The sequence below is a fragment of the Gopherus evgoodei genome, chromosome 18 (assembly GCF_007399415.2).
Source record: "Gopherus evgoodei ecotype Sinaloan lineage chromosome 18, rGopEvg1_v1.p, whole genome shotgun sequence".
Classification (NCBI taxonomy): Eukaryota; Metazoa; Chordata; order Testudines; family Testudinidae; genus Gopherus; species Gopherus evgoodei.
Window position 1 is genome coordinate 16,447,313 of NC_044339.1, and position 25,948 is coordinate 16,473,260.

Genomic DNA, 25,948 nt, shown 5'->3' on the forward strand with positions numbered 1-25,948 from the left:
CGGCCATCAACCTAGGTTAGGAGCCTGAGAGGCGGGCGCGCGGCGGCGGGGCAGCCTCTAGGCCCGGCGGGGTGGAGCGATGCCCGCGCGGCCCCGCCTCCCAGGACGGCAGCGGAGACCGAAGGGTCCTGGTGGGAGGTGACGCCAGGAGGCGCAGTTCTGTGTAAGCAGCAGAGTCCCGTGGCCCCTTACAGCCTAGCAGACGTATTGGAGCATGAGCTCTGGTGGGTGAATACCCACTCCCTGGGATGTTGTGTTTGTTACCAGCACTTGTCAGCTGCGCACAGCGCTGCTGGTCAGCCTCACCCGCGGAGGAAAGGCTCGCTCTCCGGCTTTTACAAATGGGGAAACTGAGGCACGGTGCCTTGGCTTGGGCCACGCAGAGCGCGGAGAAGGCAAGAGTCCGGAGTTCCTGCCCTCTGTTTCGTAAGCACTGGACACTGCCTCTCTTCTTGCAGTGCCATTAGTGAGTCCTTTGGAGATCCTGCTATTATCATTCGAATGATTAAACTGTCCAAGTGCCTGTCCCCACACAGTGAGGCTTCTCAGCCACCTCGCTGGGCATGAAAGTCCTGTTCTGCATTCCATCTTTTTACCTTTTCGTTCGTTAAATTCTTTCTGATTACATTTGCAAAATAAGAAAAAACTGACACCATAGCTTATTCTTCACAGCTATTTGTTTTGAATGTTAGAAGTAGAAAGTAGAGCTGTCAAGCAATTAAAAAAATTCTGTTAATAGAATACCATTTATTTAAATATTTTGATTTCTACATTTTTCAAATATAGTGATTTCAATTACATTTTGTAGTTTGTGTTGTAATAAAAAATATAAAGTGAGCACTGTACTTTATCATTTCACTTAATATAACTACTCTAGTGCAATCTCTATCATGAAAGTTGAATTTAGAAATGTAGAATTATATACAAAAATTACATTAAAATAAAACAAATTTTAGAGCCTGGAAGTCCACTCAGTCCTATTTCTTGTTCAGCCGATCACTCAAACAAGTTTGTTTATATTTGCAGAAGATAATGCTGCCCGCTTCTTGTCCACGTCACATGAAAGTGAAAATAGGTGTTCTCATAGCACTGTTATAGCCAGTGTTGCAATATATTTACATGCCAGATGTGCTATAGATTTATATGTCCCTTCATGCTTCAACCACCATTCCAGGGGACATATCCATGCTGATGAGGGGTTCTGCTTGATAACAAATCCAAAGCACTGCAGATGGACGCATGTTCATTTTCATTATCTGAGTTAGATACCACCAGCAGAAGGTTGATTTTCTTTGGTGGTTCAGGTTCTGTAGTTTCTGCATCGGAGTAGCATGCTCCACACCTTGTCCCTCTCAGATTTTGGAAGGCACTTCAGATTCTTAAACCTTGGGTTGAGTGCTGTAGCAATCTTTAGAAATCTCACATTGGTACCTTCTTTTCGCTTAGTCAAATCTGCAGTGAAAGTGGTCTTAACATGAACATGTGCTGGGTCATCATCTCAGACGGCTATAACATGAATATATAGCAGAATGTGGGTAAAACAGACCAGGGGACATACAATTCTCCCTCAAGGAGTTCAGTGAGAAATTAAATTAACACTTTTTTTAATGAGCATCATCAGCATGGAAGCGTGTCCTCTGGAATGGTGGCCAAAGCATGAAGGGGCCTACAAATGTTTAGCGTATCTGGCACATAAATACTTGGCAATGCTGGCTACAAAAGTACAGGTGACACCATAATTAAGAAGTAGGCAGCATTATCTCCCATAAATGTAAACAAACATGTTTGTCTTAGCGATTGGCTGAACAAGAAGTAGGGCTGAGTGGACTTGTAGGCTCTGAAGTTTTACAGTTTTGTTTTTGAGTGAAGCTATGTAACACAAAAAAATCTAAATGTGTAAGTTGAATTGTCACAACAAAGAGATTGCACTACAGTACTTGTATGAGGTGAATTGAAAAATACAATTTATTTTATCATTTTACAGTGCAAATATTTGTAATAAATAATATACACTTATTTCAGTTACAACACAGAATACTATATGAAAATGTAGAACATCCAAAATATATAATAAATTTCAATTGCTATTCTATTGTTTAACGGTGCAATTAAAACTGCGATTTTTTTGAGTTAATCGCGAGAGTTAACTGCGATTAATCAACAGCCCTAGTAGAAATTAAGGGTAAAGTCCCCATAAAACAAAATTTTGCTTATTCTCAATAACCTCTATTAAACCAAATTTCTTATATAAAATATTTAAATTTTATTTAACAACTTAAGCTAAAATTTTTCTTTGTGGCTCTGTAATGAGCTAGGAGGTACTAATTACCTCCAGCTTACCAGCTAAATGCACACAAGATGCCTTACCTGTTCATTCTGGATTGGAAATTTACAGGAAACGTGTTTGTGTCCATAGTGAAAAAAACACCACAACTGGGAGTTTCACTGCAAGTGTCAAGAGAAGCCAGGACAGGTGTACTGATACATTCGTTATAATCTGGGTCATCATTCTGACATTAGAGTGCCTCTATCTGGTTCAGCTTTTATTGCACATATTCTGCCCATAAATAAGATGACTTCAGGTTCCAGATTTATCATGCCACCATCCTTTATTAATGTTAAAGATTTTTAGATTTTAACACCAGAAGGGACCATTATGATCATCTAGTCTGACTTTTGGCATGAAACAAAGGCACAGAAGTTTAACCAATAATTTCTTGCATCAAATCCTAATTTCTGTTGAGCTAGAGCAACTTTTGATGAGCTAGAGCATCACTGTTAGAAAGACATTAAATTAACAAAATCAAGAAATCCAAATAATGCAAAAGCTGAAGTAAAGCATATAAATGTCACAGATCAAGGAATGAATGCACACTAGGAGGCAGCACACTGAAAGAACAAGCATTACAAATTCTGACGCAATGGTGCCTAGAACTTGAAAACAGGCACTCTCAAAAACAAACAGCAGATGAAGAAAGCCATATATGGTTAGAACAGACTAAGAAATTAGATGAAAAGACCCAATCAAAGTGAAATTTAGCTTAATTATACAATTATAACAAAAATTAGTACTGTCAAACAGAAGCATTGAAACTTTAAGCTTCACGAACCCTCACCCCAATGAGATACAAATGTATTAATCTTATTTTGCAGATGGGAAAAAGTGCTAGGATGATTAAGCAACTTGCCAAAGGTTACAAGGCAGTTCAGTAGAAGAAATGAGACTGCATTCAGATGGCCCAATTCCCAGTCCCGGACTCTAAACATTAGACCACACTCCACTCCTACAGACAGCATTTAGAACCTAAGGGTATGTCTACACAGAGATAAAAGACCTGCAGCATGGCTGCAATTGGCCCAGATCGGCTGACTTGTGCTGACGGGACTCAGGCAGTAGAGCTAAAAATTGCTGTGTAGACATTTTGACTTGGACTCCAGCCTGAACTCTGGGACCATGAACCCTTGCAGATCCGAGAGTTCAGGCTCCAGCAATTTTGTTTACAAAGCAATTTTTCAGCCCCAAAACCCAAGCCCCATGAGCTAGAGATAGCTTACCAGGCCATCATGGTTTTTTTAAAATTCCTTTGTAGACATACCCTAAAAGTCCTGACTTGTCAGCTGCTCTGCTCACCAGAATACACTGTGCCACACCTTCCCCAGAGAGAGATTTACACTGTCTAATAGAAAAAGGCTGGTTTGTTTCTTCCTCGTCCCCAGTATGCCTGGGGTTTGGGAGTTTCAGCTGCATTACCAAGGTACAGTCACGGATCACTGAAGAAAGTTTTCATATGTATTTAAATAATCACATTCACAGATAGAAATTTACATGATGGAATTTTTTATTTTTTTCTTAGAATAATAAAAACATTATACATTAATTTTATTCTTTTCGAGAATAAGTAAAAAATGAGGATGTTTAATCACATCTGTTTGCATCATACACAGGAATAATCATGATTGGAATCCACAGGATCAGATATGTATTACAAACAGAATTAACAGTTATATTTAATTGATTACGCATGATGGATTTTATTTCTTTTTAGAAAGTACTCAAATGTCCTATCTTACATAAATACTGGAATTGTGACTATACAAAATACCTACAAAATAATATGTACAGTGTTTTTCAGTCCAACATTTGTAGTTTGGTATCAAATACATAAAGGTTTGGCCCTGACATAGAAGCAGCAATTGGAGCTACTGTGTTTTCAAGTTTCTCAGACACTAAGGTATCTTCCATTTAAAGGGCTGCTGAATGGTGAGCCAATACCTTTAGCTAGAGTGACCAGACATCCTGATATTATCGGGATCATCCTGATATTAGGGGCTCTGTCTTACATACACAACTATCTTGTTTCCCCTGGAAAAAAAAGGGTCCCGATTTTTCTCACTAGCTGTCTTTTCACCCTACTATTACCCACTTTATAAATTCCTCTCTTCTGTAACACACTTATTTAAATCTTCATTTAGATCTATCTGCCTGCATTGAAATGGCAATTCACTGATTCTTTCTCCTGATCAATGACTAGTTAGCAAAAACTTGGCTCTGGGGGTGCTGAACCACAGCAGCTTTCTGAGGCTTCCAGCAAGCCTTGCCTTATTGCAATTCAGGAACTGAAATTCTCTCAAAGTGGATACTGATGCCCATTTCTGGTGTCCTGCTCCTTCTTCTCTTCTCCATCCCTTACTGATAGAATAGAGAAGTACTCATTTGATTCTCTCCTAAAAACAGCGAGCTGCCCAGCTGGTGTAGTTTGACTCATATTTTCTTAGAGTTACTAATTTGACTAGCAAAATGTGGTTCCAGAAGCTCCATTAATTTAGTAAAATGCTGCTTAAATAGGCAGGACGTATTCAGCTTTCTAGAAGAGGCTTAAAAAGCTTTATGAATTATTTGCAAGTCTGAGCCACAATTGCAAGGTATAATTTTGTTTTTAGGTGAATTAGATGCCAAGTGTGTGGATTTTGCAGGCTTATTGCCTCACTGCCCATTTTAGCTGAATAAGACCCTAAAATCAGACAACCCTATGTAATGTTACCCATACAGTGTATGCAAAAAAAAAATGGACAGGTGTTCATATTTATAGAATTGTAAATTCCATGACACCCAATGCTGATTCATGCCTCAAATCTGCAGCGATACTAGCTTACCAAATACAAATCTGGCTTTTTTGCCCACATGGCCCTACCCACACAGTGGCTAAGGTAAGTCCTAATATCCATTCAAAAGGGGACAGGAGCTACCTGTGTGATGAGTTAGAAAACAGAACTGACTATGGAGTTGAGAGGGAAAAGCACAATGCCTTTGCTTAACAGACAGACCAGGCTTCCATGACCTCCAAAAGAAAACCACCACCCTTTACATGCTATGCTGCAAGAGAAACTCAGTTTATTCCACTGTATGACTCCATTATAATCATTCCAGTTTGAAGGTTATGTTGAAAAGAAAGGCTAAACATCCAACCCAGTTCTGAGGCATCATGTTGGGCTGGGCTTGGGAGCACTTTCATTCCTTAAGACAAACACAAGAGTAATTATAGAGATCTGCAGTGATTGGGAAAAGAACAAGAGAAAAAAAAATGTCCGAGTTATTTTCAAGACACCTATCCCTTGCTATTGGTTTGAGAGTAAACTTAAAGCACCTACACTGGGGATATAAAATATTAAATGGTTAACCGGTTGTGACGAACTGGGAAAGTTCTTAATGTTTTCTCTGAATACTGTGTTGGTGCCTCAGTGTCCCCATGGCAGTTCTTAAGTATCTGGCAGAGCCAAGGGCCAGTGCACCTAAATGCCTGACCCTCTGTCTCCTAGCAACTGATGGCCTGGGCCCCTCCTCTGCAAAGGTGCCAGCTGAAGGTGTTGGAGACAAAGGGATCAGGTGACCTCCTGGCCCGGAAAAGGAGCTGAGCAGAGAGGAGGGGCTGGGAGGGGTTGTTAGTCTGGAGCTGGCTAGGGTCCAGGGTGGAGGGCAGACCTGGGGGTCTGGCTCACTGCCCCCCAGAATGGACCCAGCCGAGGGGTCCAGTTCGCTGTACCTACAAGCTCTGTTTTAGACCCTGTTCCTGTCATCGAATAAACCTCTGTTTTACTGGCTGGCTGAGAGTCACGTCTAACTGCAAAGTGGGGGTGCAGAACCCGGTGGCTTCCCCAGGACCCCGCTGGGGTGGACTCTCTGTGGGAAGCGCACGGAGGGGCAGAGGATGCTGAATGCTCCAAGGAGAGACCCAGGAGGTGAAGACGTGTGAGCTTCTTGCCCTGAACAAGTCTGCTCCAAGGGAGAGGAGGCTCCCCAAAGTCCTGACTGGCTTGGTGGGGAGCAGTTCCAGAGCATCGCCCGGTGACTCCGTGACACCGGTAAGCATTAGTCTTACTGGTTAACCCACCTTAACTCCCAACCTCGGGCCAGCCAGTCAGAGTGGCCCCAGTCCCGGACCAGCTGACCTCAGCCCCAGCCCCAGGCCAACCAGCCAAACCCAGCACCTCTCCGTTTAACTGGTTAACCGATTAAACAATATAATTTTAATAGTTTAAACGGTTAACTTTTTAAACAGTATTTACATCCCTAACCTGCACCCACTAAAAGATGAAAACACAGGGAAAATAACCCGCAGAAAATAACCTGAATAAAAGTCAGGAATGGGCCATGAGCTATAACTGCCTTTTAAAAAAAACAAACAAAAATATCAGCTTTGATTCATATTTGAATAAAGTATTATTCCTCATGGCTACTTAAGTCAGTCACCTATGCTAAAATCCAGTCAGCAGAGTCAATGCAATATAATGGAGTCTTCACAGTAATTCATTTGTGCGACAAATGCTACTTAGATCTTTATAGGAAAGTTAGAGAAAGATCAAATTGCAGTGTGGCTAGAACACTGGGATCACTAGTCATAAGGGAAGAAAGGGATTCAAGATGAAATGGTCACAACCTAATTACAATTAACCCAGCATTTTATATCCATGGGGAGATTAATATATATAATAATCATTGTGTGACAGCAGCTTTATTAACCACATCTTCAGATGGTGGATATGCAGTTCTGGGGATAGTATCATCATAGTTAAAATACAAAATGCAGAACTATCTATCTGTTTCCTTATATTTGCAAGTCAGTTGGTCCCTTCAGACAAGCATCAGTATGCCATACTAGAGTGGGGGTGGGGGGGGCGGGATTTTAAAATAAATACCTGCCCTAGCCTGCTGTGATTTTTGTTTACCCTGTGGCTTTCAGTATCACCATCCTTGTCAAATTAGCTAGGTATTTACACAATGGTTTCGTTGAAGGCCCTATGACATTCCAGAAATCCAAGGCTATATATTTATTCTGATGCATTAAAATCACGCATGCAAAATAAGGATATGTCCTTTGGTTTTCAAACAAACATATTATACTCTTTGGCAACAGGACATTTGTCATGTTTTCCAAAGAGAGAACATTAAAGAACTCTGTTCTCGGAGTTTAATAGACCTCAAAGGCCTGACTGTTGAGCCACCTAATGATCCAAATCCAATCCATCTTTGCATGCAGTTCACATATTTTCTCGTTAACAAAAAGGCATATATGCAATAAAAAAGAAACCGGCAATGAAAATAATGCGTTGGGTAACTTACATCAGGACAAGCTTAAAAAAAAAAAATCAATGCTTTCATTAAGCCACTTATATAACATCTTAAAATGGCAGTTTATGGAAGATGTGTACTTTTTATAAAAAATGTTAGTTAAAATATTGATTCCATGCACAATTATTGACAATTATCTACCTTTATGTAAGCCAAGAAGTGATACTGGTCTTTGAAAATCTCAGTGAAATTGCAACTGTACGTTCTTGGCAGAATGATAAATCAACTATTGGATGGCAGAACTTCAAAATGAGCCAGATCTCACAGTGCACAGCTTTACCTAGGGCTTTGCATCTAGATGACATTCATCAAAAATTTGGCTCATTCACATAGTTTATTTGGCCAGATGTTGAGCTGTCACAAGGCAAATGGAGCTACAGATCTGTTTGCCCCTTGTGTAGATGAGAAAAATAGTGCCAGGCTGGAAAAATATGCCAATTGGCTATGTGCAGAATGTGTCCAATAAATTCTGCTGACTATGCTCAACTTATTATAGGATAGATGGTGGGCTCTTTCATATAGACAGACTCTTCTGAAGCTAGCATACTATCAAACAGAACCCTAAGCTTAATTTTTTATTTCCCTAAAGGGATCTAGACATGCGGCAGATTTGCACAAATAAGTAAACATGTCTAAAGAGACAACTACAGTTGCAAGTCATATCTAACAGCTAAAAGGAAACAGTTTTATATTGCAACATGTCCACTTTACATTAACTACTGGATTTTTAAACAGTGAATAGCTTTGTTTGGGTGTGGACCCAATATCCCTGACCTTACAGCAGAAACCACTCTCCAGATCATGTCATACAGACATAAAGCTAGTGCAAACATTAGTGTGTAGGCGGGAAAAAAGGATTAACACTGAGAATAATACCTTAGCTTTGTTTTTTGTTCCCAGTTTTTCACAGCCCACTGTGAACACTTCATGATGCCCAGATTATATCTTATATGGGTTTGTTACTTGTAGTTTAATGGTTTGGTCTACTGGAGAAAATAACTTATTGTTAGCAGTTGAAAGGGCAATTTCTTTTATATTAAAAGCCCTATATAAGTGAGCAAATCCACCACTTGTAAAGACATTTTAAGACAGTACCTTCCTAGTAACTACATCTTTAGTAGGATTCTATTTTTTTCCACACTGTTTGAGAGATAAATCTGACTGTACACAGAGCAAGTTGCTATATTTTTGTCTGATAAAAGTTAGGACATGTCGATGGCATGATACACAGTGCTTCGTGGCACTGATTTGGGTTTCATTAACATTAAGTAAAATCAGGACTACACCAGTTAGTGTAGGAAATTTCTAAATCTTGATGAATGACAGTGGCTGCCCTATGGAGAGAGAGGCCTATGCTGTAATCCTAACAACAATGAAGAAAGATTTAGCATTTTTTAAATGTGAAATAATCAAAATGAAGCTGAAGCTTTCTACCTTCTTTCTCGCAAAGCACTGAATTTTTTTAATACTATATCATGCAAAATTAAAAAAAAAACTGTTAAAAGAAACAGATGCCAGAATATTCCCAGTTTAAGGTTAAAACTCTACCCTTAAACTCTATCCACTCTGACTTTGTATCATTGTAAGAGGACATACTAAAATACTTGAGCACAAAAGCTAAACCCAGAGTTGTAGCGCCGAATTTCAAGAAGTCTATTGTTTTTTTACTGCTTTCCTATAAATTAAAAAAAGAAAAATCAAACTCATTCCCCACTTGCCTTAAAAATATTTTATGATAAATTACAATGCAAAGGAAACTTTTTTATTTTTAAAATTAAGACAGTACTTACTATGGAAATGCTGATGCCTCATTTATTTCTGAAAATTTCCAGTGGTTTTTGCCTGATAGCAACTATACTTATTTGTGTTGACTCCTAGTATATAGGTATGTGTGTGTGTTTCAGCTTGCAGACACATGAATGTGGTCGGTACCCAGGCAAACTGCAATGCTCCAGTTGTTAGAAAATTTCAAAGGAAAGCACAAATTCTCTCTGCTGGCTTTATACTCAAGAGTAGCTGCTCATATTCATAGTTTACACTAACAGCTGTGTAAACGAAAATGACTGATTTCGTCTTTCAAAGTGCTTTCTTCCAGATCCTCACCACGCACACAAACAGTCTAGGATGTTTACGAAAAGTGGCAACTACACATCTTTTTCCTATGCACTAGTTTCATCCTACTGCAAGCATGCAGAAAACAGGGATGGGTCATGTTATCACATTACTTTGGTGGGGCTGGGGTACAAGTTATTTTTCCATCTGACACTGAAGTTTTATCTCCAATATAGCCTTGTTATTTATTTGCAGAGTCAAGGAAGGAGTATGAAGCCAATGTTTACCATGCTGGATTACTCTTGGTCTTCTGTTCTACATGTCAGTTTCTAGTAAACCAGGGCTTATAAGATTTTCTCCTTTTTTCCCCCTCTCTGCAGCAAAGTCCATTCTTTCACCTGTTGTGAATTCAAAGCAACCAAGCATTGTCAACAGCTGGGGTAGCATCCATTTAAGGCAAAGTTCCTCTGAGTTGTGTCAGGTTGTGGTGGAACAATTAAGAGCCATATCAATCATATGGCTTTAAATCCTTGGATATTAGTGGCTTGGTATCTTCCGTTGTGCTCTGTGAGGGTTGTGGGGCTGCCACTGCCAGGCTTTGTATTGTTTCTTGCTGATGTTGCTTTGCCTTGTTATATAGCAAAACGCCAATTGTTACTAGAACTGTCCCAATGGCTGAGAGGCTTGTAATTTTGTTACCAAACACAATAATACTTAACCAGATTGACAACGCATGCTTCACTGTACTAGCAACACTGAAACAACAAAACACAAATATTAACGACTGAATGGCTTTGACATTCGCCACACACAATATATTCAGTATGCTCCATCACACTTGGATCTTTTGGTGCTTTATCTTGCAGAAAGCCAGATGCCACTTTTCCTGCTTAGGCTAATTAAAAATGACTGTGGAATCCTTTAAGTATCAGCAATAATATTTGTGTAATATCCCTAGACTGAGAGCTAATGGGAATAATTAAAGTCACCAAGTAAGAGACATGCTGTTTTTTTAAAAACATACAATAGAATGTCACTAATTCTCCCTTGGCTAATCCACTCACCTACTCATTCCCACCAGAAAACTGGCAGTATCAGCAAATACTTTAAAATTAGAATCACATACCTAAAACTCCATTCAGCAATTTGTAAGTGTATCCCTATGTGGTTGCTTATTTATGTGAAATGAAGCTAAGAACTGTGCATACCTGTCCCACATGCATAATGCTAAGGATCAAATCCTGTTTCCCTTACACACAAAAGCAGTAGTCCCTTTGCAACCAGTGGTACTTCTCATACAGTAAAAGGATTTGGCCCTATGTTTGATTATTGGATTTGGAAAACATCCTCATTAATTTGGAGTACATATACAATGTATTTATTCCACCGTATAGCATTTTCAATCAGTTACCAGTATGAGATGGTCTAAGGAAGGAAAGAACCATAATTTTGACAAAAAATCTACAGTTTTACCTGAAAGTTACAGGAGAAATCTTTCCCATCAAGGCATATGCTGTAACACTCTGCAAATGGAACAAGACTCCATCTATTAGGAGCAGTACAATGACATCTTGGTTGTAACTGAAACGCCTTCCACTTTTCCCAATCACTGGCACATCCTAAAGCCAAAGAATGTAACAGGATTTTAAGAGTCTAGCTGTGTGCTGTTTTCTTTTACAAGCAAACATAGGCTAATTTTCAGAAGTAGGAGATGGAATGTTTATACCCTTCATGTTTTACTTCTCTGCAGGAGAGAGCAAGGAGAGTCTAAGCTTTATCTATCTGAACTTTTCATTATTTGTCACTTATCCTGTGCAATATTTCCTCCTTTGAATATTAACGTGTTACAACAAAAAGCTTCTCTATTAACCCTCCACCAACCCTGACACCTAGTATTACCCAAAGTGATGTCAGATTTAATTTTGTAACTGCTGATGTAATTTGATTGTCATGATGACTTGGCCCATTCACAATGAGTTGAGTTCCTAACCCACCATAAACAGAGCACACTGACCATGAGTTAGTGTCCAAACTCATCCCCTCTCAGTATCTACCCTGAATTCATGTTGAGATCTTAACCAGCTATTATAATTCCACTAATTAAGGGTTTTAGCACCAAAATTTCAGGTGACTCAGTAGAAGAGCTCTCTATTCCTGTAAAGATCCTAAAGTCTGCCCATCTGTTGTAGTCACCTAGCACAGGAATTTATGGTAATCAGAATTAGAGGCATACGTCCTCTCACTATTGCTGCTCTCTTCCTTCCTTTGTATTTGAGCTGTTTTTATTCAGATTTAAAACTAAGGTTCTCCCCCAGCATCACACATCCAGAGAGGTACCACCCCTTGGGATCCACACACATGCTGGTTCAAACTGGATTTTCCAGAGACCAAGTAACAAAGAAAGAAACGGTTTTGGCATTAAAGGACTGCATTTAAAATGACTCAGGGCCTTCTTTCTGATCCAGCAAACAGGATCTTCTGTCGGGGGTGGGGAAGGAAACCCTTGTTGAAGGGTTGGAAGAACTCTGTCCTATTAGGGCCCCATAACTCTGATGTGTGACCTCTAATAAGCTTTCAGCATGTGTATAGGAACTTCCATTGTTTTGTATAAGTTTTCTCAGTAATGCTTTTGCCTTAAGACTAAATGTACTTGATTAGAAGGAGCTGTGAAGTAATTTGTAGCTGCTGGCAATACACTGTTCATAGCTGTTGGAGAAAACAAAGCACAAGTGCTGGCATGTAGGCAGACTGGCCTGCTTGGGACCTTACAGTGCAAGGCAGGGAACTGTGCAGCCTTCAAACCCCAGTCTAGGGGTAGAGAAACTTAAGTCTCCACCTCAAGAGAGGTGATGGCTAGGGAACCAGACACCTTAAGTAAGTAACTTCAAGAGACAACGGAGGGGAATATGGGTGTAGTTACTCTGAAACTATGATTGCATTTATCTCTTCTGTTGTCGTACATAAGGTAATAGGACAGGTCTATCAATCATTATTTTCGCTATTCTATCACTATCTTTCCCACAGCATATCATACTTTCATGTACTGTTAATTAAGTCAACTTTTTTTCCGCTGCATTTGGTTAATGCAGTTTAATGGTTCGAACACATAAATGGGAGCTAGGAACCACACAGTTCTACCTAGCCTCTAACAGATTGTATCTACTATGCCTCAATTTCTTCTTTTATAATTAAGGTTGCAAGTACCATGTGAATACAAAGTGCTATTATCCAAGAAGCCTACAAACATTAGGATTTATTTTTTAAGTCTTCATGTGTTTGCCCCTTTGGATATTACCTCATCCACCTTGCTTCTTTGGAGGCATTTATTCAGACTAAATTACTTGCTCCCTAAACTCCTGAAACAAACTTTATCTTTCTGGTTTATTTGTCATGTCATGTCTACATGAAACTGCTTCTTAAAACATTTTCTGGATCTCTTGCTTAACCACCACAAGTGAATGGATGAATGTCAGCATGATTGTAAGGAAGGGGAAAAATAAACTGAAAGTTAGCCATATGCACAAATCAAACAGCAAAATTAATCTTTGTTAACCAATAAAAATTCTTACCATGAAAAATATCCAAGCTGGAATGAGCATAATAACTGCAGCAGCACTTGTGTAAAACTGAAGTTCTGGAGCTCTATAAATGGAAATCAAATAAAACAAAAATAAATGTTTTTAAAAGCTTTTCCTTAACTATAACAGAAAGAAAGCTGTATTAGGTTTAAATAGATATATCTGCACTGACACTTTACAGTGGTCAAAAAACCTTTTAAAATCAGCTAAAAGCCTTGTGGAAGACAAATTCAAAAAAATTTCTTATAGAACTAACAAAGTTTGCTTTCCATGCTGGCTAAGATGGCCTTGATTAATAGGCAAGCTGTTATTAAAAAACAAATTCAGTTTTTAAAAAATTATGTTTATGGAATTACTTCTGAACAAAACACTGTAGTGTTCATTTAACATTTTATATAATTTGTTTTCAAAGGTATTGTAATTGTGGATAGGCAGAATTTGCTGCAATAATTGATTACTCATTCATGCGTTCTGTATTGTTCACACCTTCATGTACTGTTCATGAGTTTTAAAATGTGGAATAGAAATTAAGGGCCTGTTTCTGCAAGCTTAGTGATTGCAGTGGGAGTTCTATGCAGATGGAGGGCTTCCAGGTTTGGGCCCCAACGAGTTATTTTTGTGTTTGGGAGTAGGTGACTGTCATTTTAGGTATCCTGAGGGAATTTCTGGTTGATCATGATTTCATCTCCCCAGCAAATGCTTATGGATATTTTGGATACAAAAGTTTTTCCTCCCTCTCCTGACACACAATCATTTAAAGTACAGTATGTAGGATATACCTGTCATCAGCAAACTACATAGAGACGACAAAGTCTTGTCCTGGTCCCACATGATTATAAACAAGTGGTTCCCTGATGTTTCCTGGGACCTTTCTGTAAGCTGTATATTTGAAATATTGTAGATACTTACGAAAACCTATATTTGTCTCCACTGAGCAGCTTTTTGGAAAAAACATTTTGCAAACTGGGGAAACAAAATCAGAATATTTATCTGTAGGCGCCATTTATAGTGAACAGATGAAACAAACAATGAACTTAACAGTAATTTCCATAAGATAGAAAATGAGGTTTTCGATAAAATACTTGCTGACAGTCATATACAACTTCAGATTTACACTGGGTTTTCATGCATTTAAACAGAATACAGATCAGAACAAAGATGCATTCAGAAAAAAGGCCTTTAGTAAGCAATTTAACTTCTTTTGCGGTATATATATCTATAGATATATGTAGATATAGATAAAATGAATATCCTATAACATACTTTAGAAAGTTTTGATATCCTGTTTTAAATTTAATTAATTTGCTTTAATTTTCCATTTTGTAAATAGCACACTATTCACTATTAAGTAATTAACTTTTTAAAAAGAAATAAAGTGAGATCAGAGAATTACAGAAGGCACTATACCACAATTACTGTATTGAACAAAATCTTCCTAGAATTATAAAGTTATCACAACCTTATTTTATTTTAATATTCTCCCAACTGCACTACTTTTTTCTTTTAACCAGCTAAGTCTCATATTCATATTACTGTCTTTGAAATATATACAAAACACCAATCTACACTACACATTCCATATAAATATTGACATACTGCAAGTGAAAAAGCTAATTTACATTTTTGCATTGCCTTATTAACTTTTAACATTCAGAAGCAGTGTAAGGTTCCTTTGCAGTTAACATTTTAAATATAAATGGTTTAGACTTTAAATTTTCAAGTGCTTCATAGAGAACGGAACTAAAATACTCCTTATTTTTCTTTTACTGTTCAGCTGTGCTCTAGGAAACAGTGATAAAAATTAATACAAAGCAAGAATATCCAGCCTGTGTTGGTGTTGTGCACTGATATGGGCATTTAGAACAAATGAGTGCATAGGTTTTCAGTATTCAGACTAATCTACGACACTGCAATTAACCAAAAACAGAAGCACCACACCTGATTTGCAGGTACATAATTTTAAAAATAAAAGATGCACACAGCCGTTTCATGCCTGCACTTGCATCTACCTTGAGATATAGACAGAAATTATTTGAGAGAGAGGCTAGAGTCATCACTGTCTTGCACCTGGTTTTATTTATTTATACTTGTGCTAAGTGAATACAAATGAACAAGTGTAGAATCAGGCCTACAATCATCTTGTCTGCCTATTCTGTTTTAACATAAGGATATCTGGACCCCAACTAGATCTAAAAGGCAAAACTTTTAACGGAAATGACAGAGGCTGGACACGAATACTAATCCAAATACAACAATAGTGGCAAGAACCAGTGTCCTCTGTAAACAATTCTGGACGACAGAATTTGACATTTTGTAAACAAAAATTCCCAGCAGTCTATTACACTGATTATTTTTGAATTGCCCACCATTTAATGCAGATACGTGACTAAAGAATTTTGTAGATAATCTTGACTGCCTTAAACATATTTAAGAATCAGAAAGTTCTCTGAATTTTTATTTTACCTTGCAATAGGATATGAAAAGGCTTTCTTTACAGAGAGAAAAGTGTTCTTATAAGTGTATCAGAAAACTGTCATGGCTTTCTGATTACTATAGTTTAACTATAGTCAATAACGATTTACCATGCTTGAAGTTTTCCATTTTCATGTGTTATTCGAACTCACAGACTCACAGACTTTAAGGTCAGAAGGGACCATTATGATCATCTAGTCTGACCTCCTGCACAATGCAGGCCCAGCAAGTGACCTGTGCCCCATGCTGCAGAGGAAGGCAAAAAGCCTCCAAGGCCTCTGCCAATCTTCCCTGGAGGAAAATTCCTTCCCGACCCCAAATATGGTGATCAGTTAAACCCTGAGCACATGGGCAAGATTCACCAGCCAACACCCAGGAAATAATTCTCTGTAGTAACTCAGATCCCACTCCATCTAATACCCCATCACAGACCATTGGGCATATTTACCTGCTAATAATCAAAGATCAATTAATTGCCAAAATTAGGCTATCCTAATATACCTCATTGTTAACCTAGCATATTAAAATATTCTCTCAGTAACCTAACTTAGAGTACTTCAATTATCTTATTAGCAACATTAAAAATATATATCTGCTCAACCTTAAGTTTAGAGTTGCTAGTGCTCTGCCATAATATATTAGTTGCAACATACTTGTGCATTACTAGTTTTATGCATTTGCAATTCTTCCATAACATAGTCACATATTTTATTAGAAAACATAAGCAATGTATATTCACCATTTGAGTTCACGAGCAATAAGAACCTGCAGTTGATTGGCTCTGTCCCACCCTCCGCCTGGTAGTTAAAAGAAAAAGCTACCACAGGCTACAAACCAGGACACTGCTAGTCACAAATCCCTGGTAAATAGACTTTGTCAAGAATCATGAACGGAGATAATTCAATTGTACATGACTTTGTAGGACAGGAGTTGTTCTATTCTTTATCCACTGTGTTCTGACAGGTATGGCGTTCTCATCTCTAAGAGCAGTATGCCTTCTATTAAGAAATAATTCTCTGAATACCGAGAATTAATATACTGTATGGGAAACACCAGCTGAACTGTATAGTCTAGGAGAAGATATGGCTTAGTTTATTTGTAAACTAACAATTCCTTCTCTTCATGCAACCTTCATCAGGCCTCACCAGTCCATGATGTTAGTAGACAAAGCTGCCGAAAAACCCAGAATGTTGAAACTGATTTCAGTGGCTGTACATAGAGCTAATCCTCCCATGACAGGAATGAGAGACAGATTCACCAGCAATCCTGTAAGTGAAAAAAATAAATTAAAAATTGGCTTTAAACCAGAGCTGTGGGAGTAATGGATTTTTATGTTTGCTAGCAGTTCCAAATTAAAAAAAAATCATTTTTGGTCAACACAAAAACTAATTTTGGGGGAATTTCAGCAAAAGGAAAAAGTTGAAAAATAATTGTTTCAGACTGAACAAAATGTTCTGTTCTACATAAAACTTTGTTTCTATTTTGAGTGTTTAATGTTTTTTGCATCTTTTAAAATAAAATTGAAGGTAATTTCAAAATGAAAAGCTGTTTAAACTCAAAAAAATCAAAATGTTTCATTTCAAAAATGTCAAAATGAATCATTGTATGCAGTGCTATTGTAGCCCTGTCAGTCCCAGGAAATTAGCGAGACACGGTGGGTGAGATAACAACTTTTATTGGACCAGCTTCTGTTGGTGACAGAGACAAGCTTCCAAGCTTATACAGAGCTCTTCTTTGGGTCTGATTTTTCCAGAGTATATCCTGGTTATAATATATTTTGTATCATGTATGCTTTGTGAGGTGTCACTGGAAGAGTCATAATCTGTTGACCATTACTGTCCTGTTGAAATGTGTGTGTCATTGTATATGAAGTTATAAAACTTTGCTGTGTTTGTTACTGAAATGTGCTGAGAGTCTGGGAAACGCCCACAGACCAGTTCCGTAGAAATAACAAAGGAACTGTTAACACAAGTCTTGCATGTCAAGCCTCAGGTACACAAAAGCAAGAAATTTCAATTCATATGAAGAACTGAATGGAGAGCACACAGGCAATGGGGCTGCCCAGGACTGGATTTACCATGAAACAAACCATGCGATGGCACAGAGCCCCTACCGACAGGGGGCCCCCCAAAATGCTAGACAAATCTCATCTGACAACCTGCACCTGAGTCCCAGCCTGTGGCATAGCAGGGCACAGGCGGCAAGCTGCCTGCATGCTATGGCCGGTGGCCCCAGGCTGCTCCTGGAAGCATCCGGCTGCTGGCACGTCTCTACGTGCCCCTGGTTGGGGGGGAGGTGGCTCCATGCATTGCCCCCACCCTGGGCAGCACACAGAGACCCACTGTCCCCCTCACCACACGGAGCACACAGAGACGTGCCAGCAGCAGGGCTAAGGTGGTTCCCTGCCTGCTCTGCCTCCCTCCTTCCGTGCCATACCACTCCTGGAAGTGGCTGGCATGTCCTTGCAACTCTTGAGGGGGTCTCTGCATGCTGCCCCTGCCCCAAAGGCCAACTTCGAGGCTCCCATTGGCCAGGAACCACTGGCCCCCACCCCACATAGGAACCACTGCCAGAGGGGTGTGTGCCAGTGGCTTTGGTAGCCGCGCTGCCTGAGGTAAGCGCCACCCCCTTGCCGCACTCCAACCCCCTACCCCAGCCCAGAGCCTGCAGCCCACACCCAAACTTCCTCTCAGAGCCTGACTCCTCACCCCTCCTGCACCCCAACCTCCTATCCCAATGAAGGTACCTCACTTTATTTTAATTTACTTCCCATTATTTATAATATAGGAGGAGGATGAAGAAAAAAGAATTGGGGGGGGCGCATAAGAGAATGATCTTTTTCTTGGCTAGGTCTGGGGTGGAGGGGGCAGGGGGCAAAAATGAAGTTGTGCACAGGGCCCCACTAACTCCAAATCCGCCACTGGGGCTGCCTCACCCCAGGACATAGTAAGGATTTTTCCAGCACCTGGAGGAGAGTATAAAATAAGGGACAGTGACATCATCAGGCCCCGCACTCCTCCCCAACCTATACTGAAGGCAACAAGATCACTTGGAAGACAAAGAAACATTTGAACTGGGAGAAGTGGTCCGAACTGGAAGAGCTTCCCAGTTAGCACAGGTTTCAGAGTAGCAGCTGTGTTAGTCTGTATCCGCAAAAAGAACAGGAGTACTTGTGGCACCTTAGAGACTAACACATTTATTTCAGCATAAGCTTTCGTGAGCTACAGCTCACTTCTTCGGATGCACATAGACATGAGATATTTATACATACAGAGAACATGAAAAAGTGGAAGTATGCATACCAACAGGAAGAGTCTAATCCATTGAGATGAACTATCATCACCAGGAGAAAAAAAACTTTTGAAGTGATAATTGAGATGACCCATATAATCGTTTCAATTACAAGTACTCCTATTCCAGTTAGCACAGACTGTTGTAGGCTTTTGGGTCAGAGAAACCTTCAAATCTGACTTAACTTGATAAACTTTAGGAATTAGACGGCGATTTTATCTTGAATTTCTTTTGTAACCAATTCTGATCTTCTATGATTATGCCACTTATAATTACTTAAAATCCTTCTGTAGTTAATGAACTTATTTTAATGTTTTATCTAAGCTAGTGTGGTTTTGACTGAAGTTTGGGGAATCTACTCAGGTTACAAAGGCTGTTACATATTCATACCTTTTGATGGAAAGACAGACTAATTAATGAGTTTACTCTGATCAAAGGGGTCTTAAGCAGTGTAAAATGGACATTTCTGGGGTGCAAGTCTGGACTAGGAATATGCAGGTGTCACTCTGTATATAATTCAAGAGTGGCTGTGCACAGCACTCTGGTATATGTCCGGGGGCGACTTGCATGCTGGAGGGCTGGGGTGAGTGGGCAGAGTGGCAGCTCACAGAACAAAGCAGGGCACAGTGCACTGCAGACTGGAGAGTTAAGGGGGTACAACGATCCAACAATCCAGATTGTACTCTGGGGCATGTCTCAATTACTTCATCCACCCTGTCTTTCTAAAATGAGTAACTGCGACAGAGAGGGTTTTTTTCTGAAAACAATTCACCGAACCAGAAAGAAAATCACAAAGTGTTTCAGTGATGCTGAATCTGCATTTTTCAGTGAAAAAAGTTCCAGCCAAAAAAATTCATCCAGCTCTACTTGGCACTATTGTACATCCAAAACGACACGCGTCAGATAATACAAATTTAGAAAAAATGAATGAGCTCTATTTTAACTTGTTTAGTAATGACTCCTGTCATTTCAAAACTGGTGGCTATTTTAATTTCAATCAAAGGAGATTTCAGGCAAGCTGTTGACCTGCATTTAAAGATATTATAGGTGTACTGAGTTACCAGCACATATGCCTGCAGAGGTAAATTAAAATTGATATTCTTCAGCCTTGTTTTCCTTGTCAATGTCCTCAAATGGCAGAAGAAATTAATATTTTCCCTCCAGCCCTGCGATTGTGCTAATCCTCCTTCCTCTGGCTTCATTCAGTCCTCTCCCCCTCAGTCTTCATATCAGGAAGAATGCACACTGCTGATCAAGGCAAGGTCTCTCAAAGACTAGAAGACTAGAATGCAATTGTAATTCAGTGGTGATTATGAAAAAGCATGTAAGAGGCCAGTTTTTTTCTTTACCCTCAGGCTGGACACAGCGAAGACACTCAAGATTTTTAAAATGCTTATTAGATCAGCAGCTTTCCACATGGGAGGAACATATACATCAACTTAATTTTTAAAAAATGTATCACAAAGCCAAATTTTTTTTAGTAAAAAAGGGAAGCACCAGAGAAGGGGGTCAGCTTATGAAGGGGTATAGAGAGGGAAAGGTGAGACACAGCACCGCCTCCTCCCCCCCTCCACAGAAGGAGCAAGGAGAAGCAGCGCAGCCAGCAGAGCAGAAGGGAAGAGGCAGGGTCAGAATCTCTCTGCTCCAGGCCATGCTGCTCTACTCCCAGCCTCTGAAGCAGCTGCAGCTCCGGGGCTGGCCGGATAAGGTGGGAAGGGATGGGAAGGGAGAGTGTGGGGGTTCCAAGCTAAGAGTGGGGTCTTGTGGGGGGTGGTCACAGGGGTTACTGCTCTGACTCCCAGCTTCTCCTCCCCCCCAAAAAAATCCCCCACCAGTTGCTGTCCTGGCCCATCAGGGTAAGCAGCTGGCACACTTTGCTTACTTAGCTTTACCTACGTGCTTGAGGACGCTTGAGGTAAACAAACCATCTTGGCCCACCAGTGGCTTATCCTGATGGCCTGGGAGCCAAAGTTTGCTAACCCCTGAATTATAGGATCGCCTTATGAACAGGTTATAAAAAATTTCCATTTTTACTTATCCATCTTCGAGGGGTCGGCTTATAAAAGAACCAGCTTATAATCGAGTATATATGGTATCTAAAAAATTGAAACAGTATTTTTTTTTTCAAAAAAGCAAATTTGCAACCAACACTGTCCTTTGACAAATTACTTAAAAAAAGGTCCTTGTCTGCTCAATTTACAGTCTAGACTCTGTTCAATAAGGACAATTTTTCCAGCAGCATTAATCACTAAACAACTCAGATGGAATCTCTTTATCAATCACCAATTACATTGCAAAATGATTACATTCCAACAAACTACTTACCAGTGTATTCGCCTAAAATCATCCGGGACATAATGACAGTAAAAATAGGTGCAGAGCTTTTAACTGTTTCAGCAAATGAAACAGCCACATTTTTCAAGCTTACTAGACCTAAAACCACTGTTGCAAACCTGAAAGAGAGACATACAAAGTCAAGCAGAGACAGTAAAACAATGCTTAAAAGGCATATTTTAGTTTTAGATGCTTAAAACAATTTAGTTCCTGTGCCACAATTTTTAAATATACACATTTGTGGTATAGTAACTAAATTATATATGCTACATTTAGCTTCCTGTTTCATCAGAATGAAAGGTAGCTTGCATTCAGTTTCTTTTTAAATCATAAAACACAACAGTGCTGAAAGACTCTATTCAATAGCTGCTCCCAGTTTAGTAAAAACCCGTTTAGACTTGAAGTGAAGGTGAGCCCAAACAATGTTTTAATAGCCTCTCATCAGGCATGATACATAGTCTTGCTCTGTCTAAGCCTATAGCAAATACTTTCTTTTAAAAGGTGTAAGTTTAAAAACAACAACATGTAATTTTATAAATATTTCAAGTAACTTCTGATACAAATTGCTAGGAAAGGATAACAGGAGGACACAGCATCATCACAATAAATAGTAATAAATCAGAATAACTGGTAGTCCTAAGTGAAAACAAAGTATTAGTCTTAAAGAGAAGAGAAACATCAGATCACCAAAAGAAAATATTAAGAAAAAAGAGAGAGGATTTTTTTGAGATGGCGGATTAAAACCGATGGAGCGCAAAGAAAGTTTCAAAGACTTGTTGTCAGAAGAAAAGAGGTGTTTAGAAAGAGCAAATGAAGGACAGATGGATCATTGTGAGATTTCTGAGAAAATATTTTGTATGAACAATGCCCTCTGCCCTTCTCATGAAGGAAGAAGAGATGTGAAAGTGGGTCTCCTGCAAGGCAGTACACAGTGCTACCACCTATACTGCCCCCCTGGAAATATTCAACCATTTACCTCATCAGTCCAACAAACAGCATTGTCATGATGAAATTGGGAGGGTAAGAGATACGTGTTTTGTGCTGGTACAAGCAACATGGAACAAACATTTTTATACAGCCAATGAAAGTGGTTGAAAGCATCTGAACAGCACCTAAGGAAAAATGAGAAACCAAGAGATGTCAGAAGATGACTATAGCATTAAATACCAAGCTATCCTAGATACCAAATTAGATCAATTTAGTTTCAGAGATCTTTGGTAGGTGTCAACAAATATAGATGCTTATCTCTAAGCTTCATAAAATTCTAGTAAAAGCTCTTTCTCTCTGAAATGACCAGCAGGATAAGAGACAAAGATGGACGATTCACTGTGTGCCTATAAAAATTAGTTCATAGCTACCATGCCCCTCTATTCCTTTAAAACCAGGTACGTTAACACAAATATTGTTCATGGTCATATGAAGACCAAACCTTTGCAATTCAGTGAGACCTTAGATCCATGTAGGTCTTTGGAGATAAGACTATAAAGTTTATTTAAAATTAGACTTTAAGTTAAAAAAAACCAACAATCCTAAAAACACAATTTTACCACTCAATAGACTACAAAGTTTCATTGTATACAAAAATTGCATAGCATTCCTCTTTAAAGTACTTTACAAACATTACCTTACAAATCTTCACATAATCCCTATGAAATAGTTTTATCCCACCTTCTGCCGGGGGGAGAGGAACTGAGCACAGAGATTTAGCAGATTCACTAAAAGCCAGAGGGAGTCCATGTCAAGGCCAAAATTACAACTTAGGCATTTCTAGATCCCAGTCCTGTGTTCACACCACTTGATCATGCTGCTCTCACTCTGAACAAACCACTTATCAGTTTAAGTCTATCACACAGAATCTGACACTCAAATATTTTATTGGAACTGAAGCTTATTATGAAAATCATAATTACCTAGCATGCTGGGCTCTCCTTCCAGCAGTGAAAGAATGTATTTGTTAAGAAAAAGGGTACAAAAGCTGAAGAAAAACCACAATGTGAGGTAGATCAGAGCATGAGAATTCCAGATGCCCAAGTCCGACTCAATGACTGTAGTCTCGGTGATGGTTATTTTCAGTACATTTTCTTCTGGTACACTGTCACTCCTGGCAATCACAAATTTCTCACTCCTGCTAGCAAAGAGGGGGCCCAACTGAAATAATGATTTCCCCTTTGACTTTTCCTCAAGGACAGGAGGATCAAGGTCCACCAGAGTCTGAGTGTTTGTTACAGACGACATGTTGATGTCAGAAGGCTACTGTTTGGTCTTCACATAAAGCAACGTTTACTTAGTATTGAACCACATGGTGAAGAGACAAAAATAATGTCATGTAATTAATCTTTCGGTTTCAATGGTCCACAAAAGTTTATTTGGTCCTCCAGACAGCATCTTGTTTAGAAATAAACTTCACATACTTCCTTCCAGTGGTCAACTGCATTTTCTGAAGATTTAAAAAAAAAAAGGAAAGAGTTCACAGTTATCTGAGTACACTTTCATGTTCTGAATATTTCACATCAGAGAAATGCCATTTGCACCTGCAGCTTATGAAGAAGATAAAGATTTGTATTTGTTGCATTTTTAAAAATTGATTTCTCCCTGCTAGCATGATCAGGCTATCAAGTCTTAGAAGAAAATCTTGCCTAAACACAGCTTTTGAAGTGCTCCGGATAGCAATTGCAAAATGAAACTTCAAAGGTCTGTTTTGTTTTCCTCTCCATCAAAATATATTAAGTGAATACCTTCACTTTCAAGTAGAGAATCTATTCTTATTCAATGTGCTGTTCTCTGTTCTGCTTATTCACAGATTCTAAGGCCAGAAAGGACCATTGTGATCATCTATCTCACCTCCTATATAACACAGGCCATCGAACATCCCCAAAATAATTCCTAGAGCAGAGTTTTTAGAAAAGCATCCAATCTTGACAACCAAATGGTGGAAAAATCTCCATGTAAGAGTCAATCACTACTTTACAACTCAGTTATCGACAACAGAGCATGTCTCTTCATTTCTATTCTCTTATCAGTTACACAAAGTCTGGTGAACCACAGAAGAATTTAGTGAGTAAAAGAACAAGGAACAACACTCTTTGTTGTCTGTTCTTCCACATAAACTATGTGACATATTGAAAGTAATGCAAGTAATCTGTTATCACAAATAGGGTCCACAGTTTGCAGTAACAGCTAAATTGTTCTATAGTAACTTTTTACCATCAGCATAAAAAGCCACCAGTCGATTTACGTTTTTTAGTTTGTAGTCTATATGCTGAGAGTAGGGGAGAGTAAAGACAAGAGAACAGCTCTGGTAAAAAGGAAATGAATTACAGCTGGGGTCTTTCACAGAGAAGCTACTGGTTCCAAACAAGTAGCTCCTACATGAATGAGCAAGCTGGAAAGGTATATTTAAATCAATTACACAGACTGAGGCTCGAGAGCCACAAGTGGTTCTTTACTGTGTCTCCTGCAGCTCTCTGCAGTGCATGATGTTAAAACATTGTGTGTTTTAATTATTAATCAAACTAAGTTATAAACCAAACATGATCCATTTACGATGTTATTAACCAATTATAGTTGATAAAATAATAACACTTGGTCAGTCATTTTGCTATGAGAATACATACATACATATACACACACACACATATAAAATGGTAAATGAAACAATGAATTCATATTACTGTAAAAAGAACAGGAGTACTTGTGGCACGTTAGAGACTAACAAATTTATTTCAGCATAAGCTTTCGTGAGCTACAGCTCACTTCTTTGGATGCATAGAATGGAACACACAGACAGAAGATATTTATACATACATATATTCTGTCTGTGTGTTCCATTCTATGCATCTGAAGAAGTGAGCTGTATCCCATGAAAGCTTATGCTGAAATAAATTTGTTAGTCTCTGAGGTGCCACAAGTACTCCTGTTCTTTTTGCGGATACAGACTAACACAGCTGCTACTCTGAAACCTCACATTACTGTGGCTCTTTTGAGTAATGTTGATTGCTAAGTTGGCTCCTGAACCACTGGGTCTGAGTATCACTGATTTAGAGTATCAGTGGCTCTGAGGATACTCACCTAATTGAAGATTTTAAAAAAATGCCACTATTTGGTGGCCGGTTACCATGGACATCTTGGAAACAATGTCTGCAATGAGGTCGTTATACAACAGCGCATCTGAACAATGGCAGCCCAGCAAACATACACAGGACGTACAAAACCCACAGGAGTTAGTAAGAGCTAATGGACCTGCACTGGGTTTTATGGGAAAATGTTTATTCAGTAAATTGACCAGGATACACATTTGTTTTCTTCTTTCTTTTTAAGCCAGACTTGACATGGGCATTACAAAACCTTTGATAAATGAAACTGAAAAGTTAATAAGTTTCACGGTATCACAGCTTTTGTATTCCCACTGAACTTCAACTATTCTGTACTGTAAGTTTCTATTTCACAGATATTACTTTTATTCTGTAGCAAAATGGACCTCCTCCTATCCACCCCTGCGTCCTTTTCCTCCTACCAGCAGCAGAACACTCATTGTCATGAAGGAGTGCTAGGGTACTGGCCCTTCCTATACTGATTCCAATACCTCACATATTCA

The 25,948-nt window shown here is 39.1% G+C and overlaps 1 protein-coding gene and 1 long non-coding RNA gene across 7 annotated transcripts in view; one reads left to right on the forward strand and one right to left on the reverse strand.

Annotated features, from left to right (window-relative positions):
- Positions 1-63: 63 nt before the first annotated feature.
- LOC115636948 lies at positions 64-24,021 on the forward strand. The gene is made up of 3 exons (XR_003997113.1): positions 64-466; positions 16,868-16,997; positions 23,954-24,021. It is a non-coding gene; the product is annotated as an uncharacterized LOC115636948 (long non-coding RNA).
- The window catches only part of LOC115636946 (solute carrier family 35 member E2A-like), a 35,454-nt gene continuing 13,333 nt past the window's right edge, over positions 3,828-25,948 (reverse strand). For 5 of the 6 annotated variants that reach the window (XM_030537685.1, XM_030537684.1, XM_030537683.1 and 2 more), the window contains 8 exons: positions 23,265-23,791; positions 22,331-22,466; positions 21,346-21,473; positions 16,875-16,995; positions 14,167-14,220; positions 13,249-13,321; positions 11,153-11,298; positions 6,358-10,434 (listed from right to left, as the gene is read on the reverse strand). In XM_030537685.1, coding sequence (XP_030393545.1) covers positions 10,188-10,434; positions 11,153-11,298; positions 13,249-13,321; positions 14,167-14,220; positions 16,875-16,995; positions 21,346-21,473; positions 22,331-22,466; positions 23,265-23,589 — 1,230 coding nt within the window. In that variant the 5' untranslated portion in view covers positions 23,590-23,791 and the 3' untranslated portion in view covers positions 6,358-10,187. Of the gene's footprint in view, positions 5,548-6,357; positions 10,435-11,152; positions 11,299-13,248; positions 13,322-14,166; positions 14,221-16,874; positions 16,996-21,345; positions 21,474-22,330; positions 22,467-23,264; positions 23,792-25,948 lie in introns of those variants that run through there. The other variant, XR_003997112.1, reaches the window with a different exon arrangement.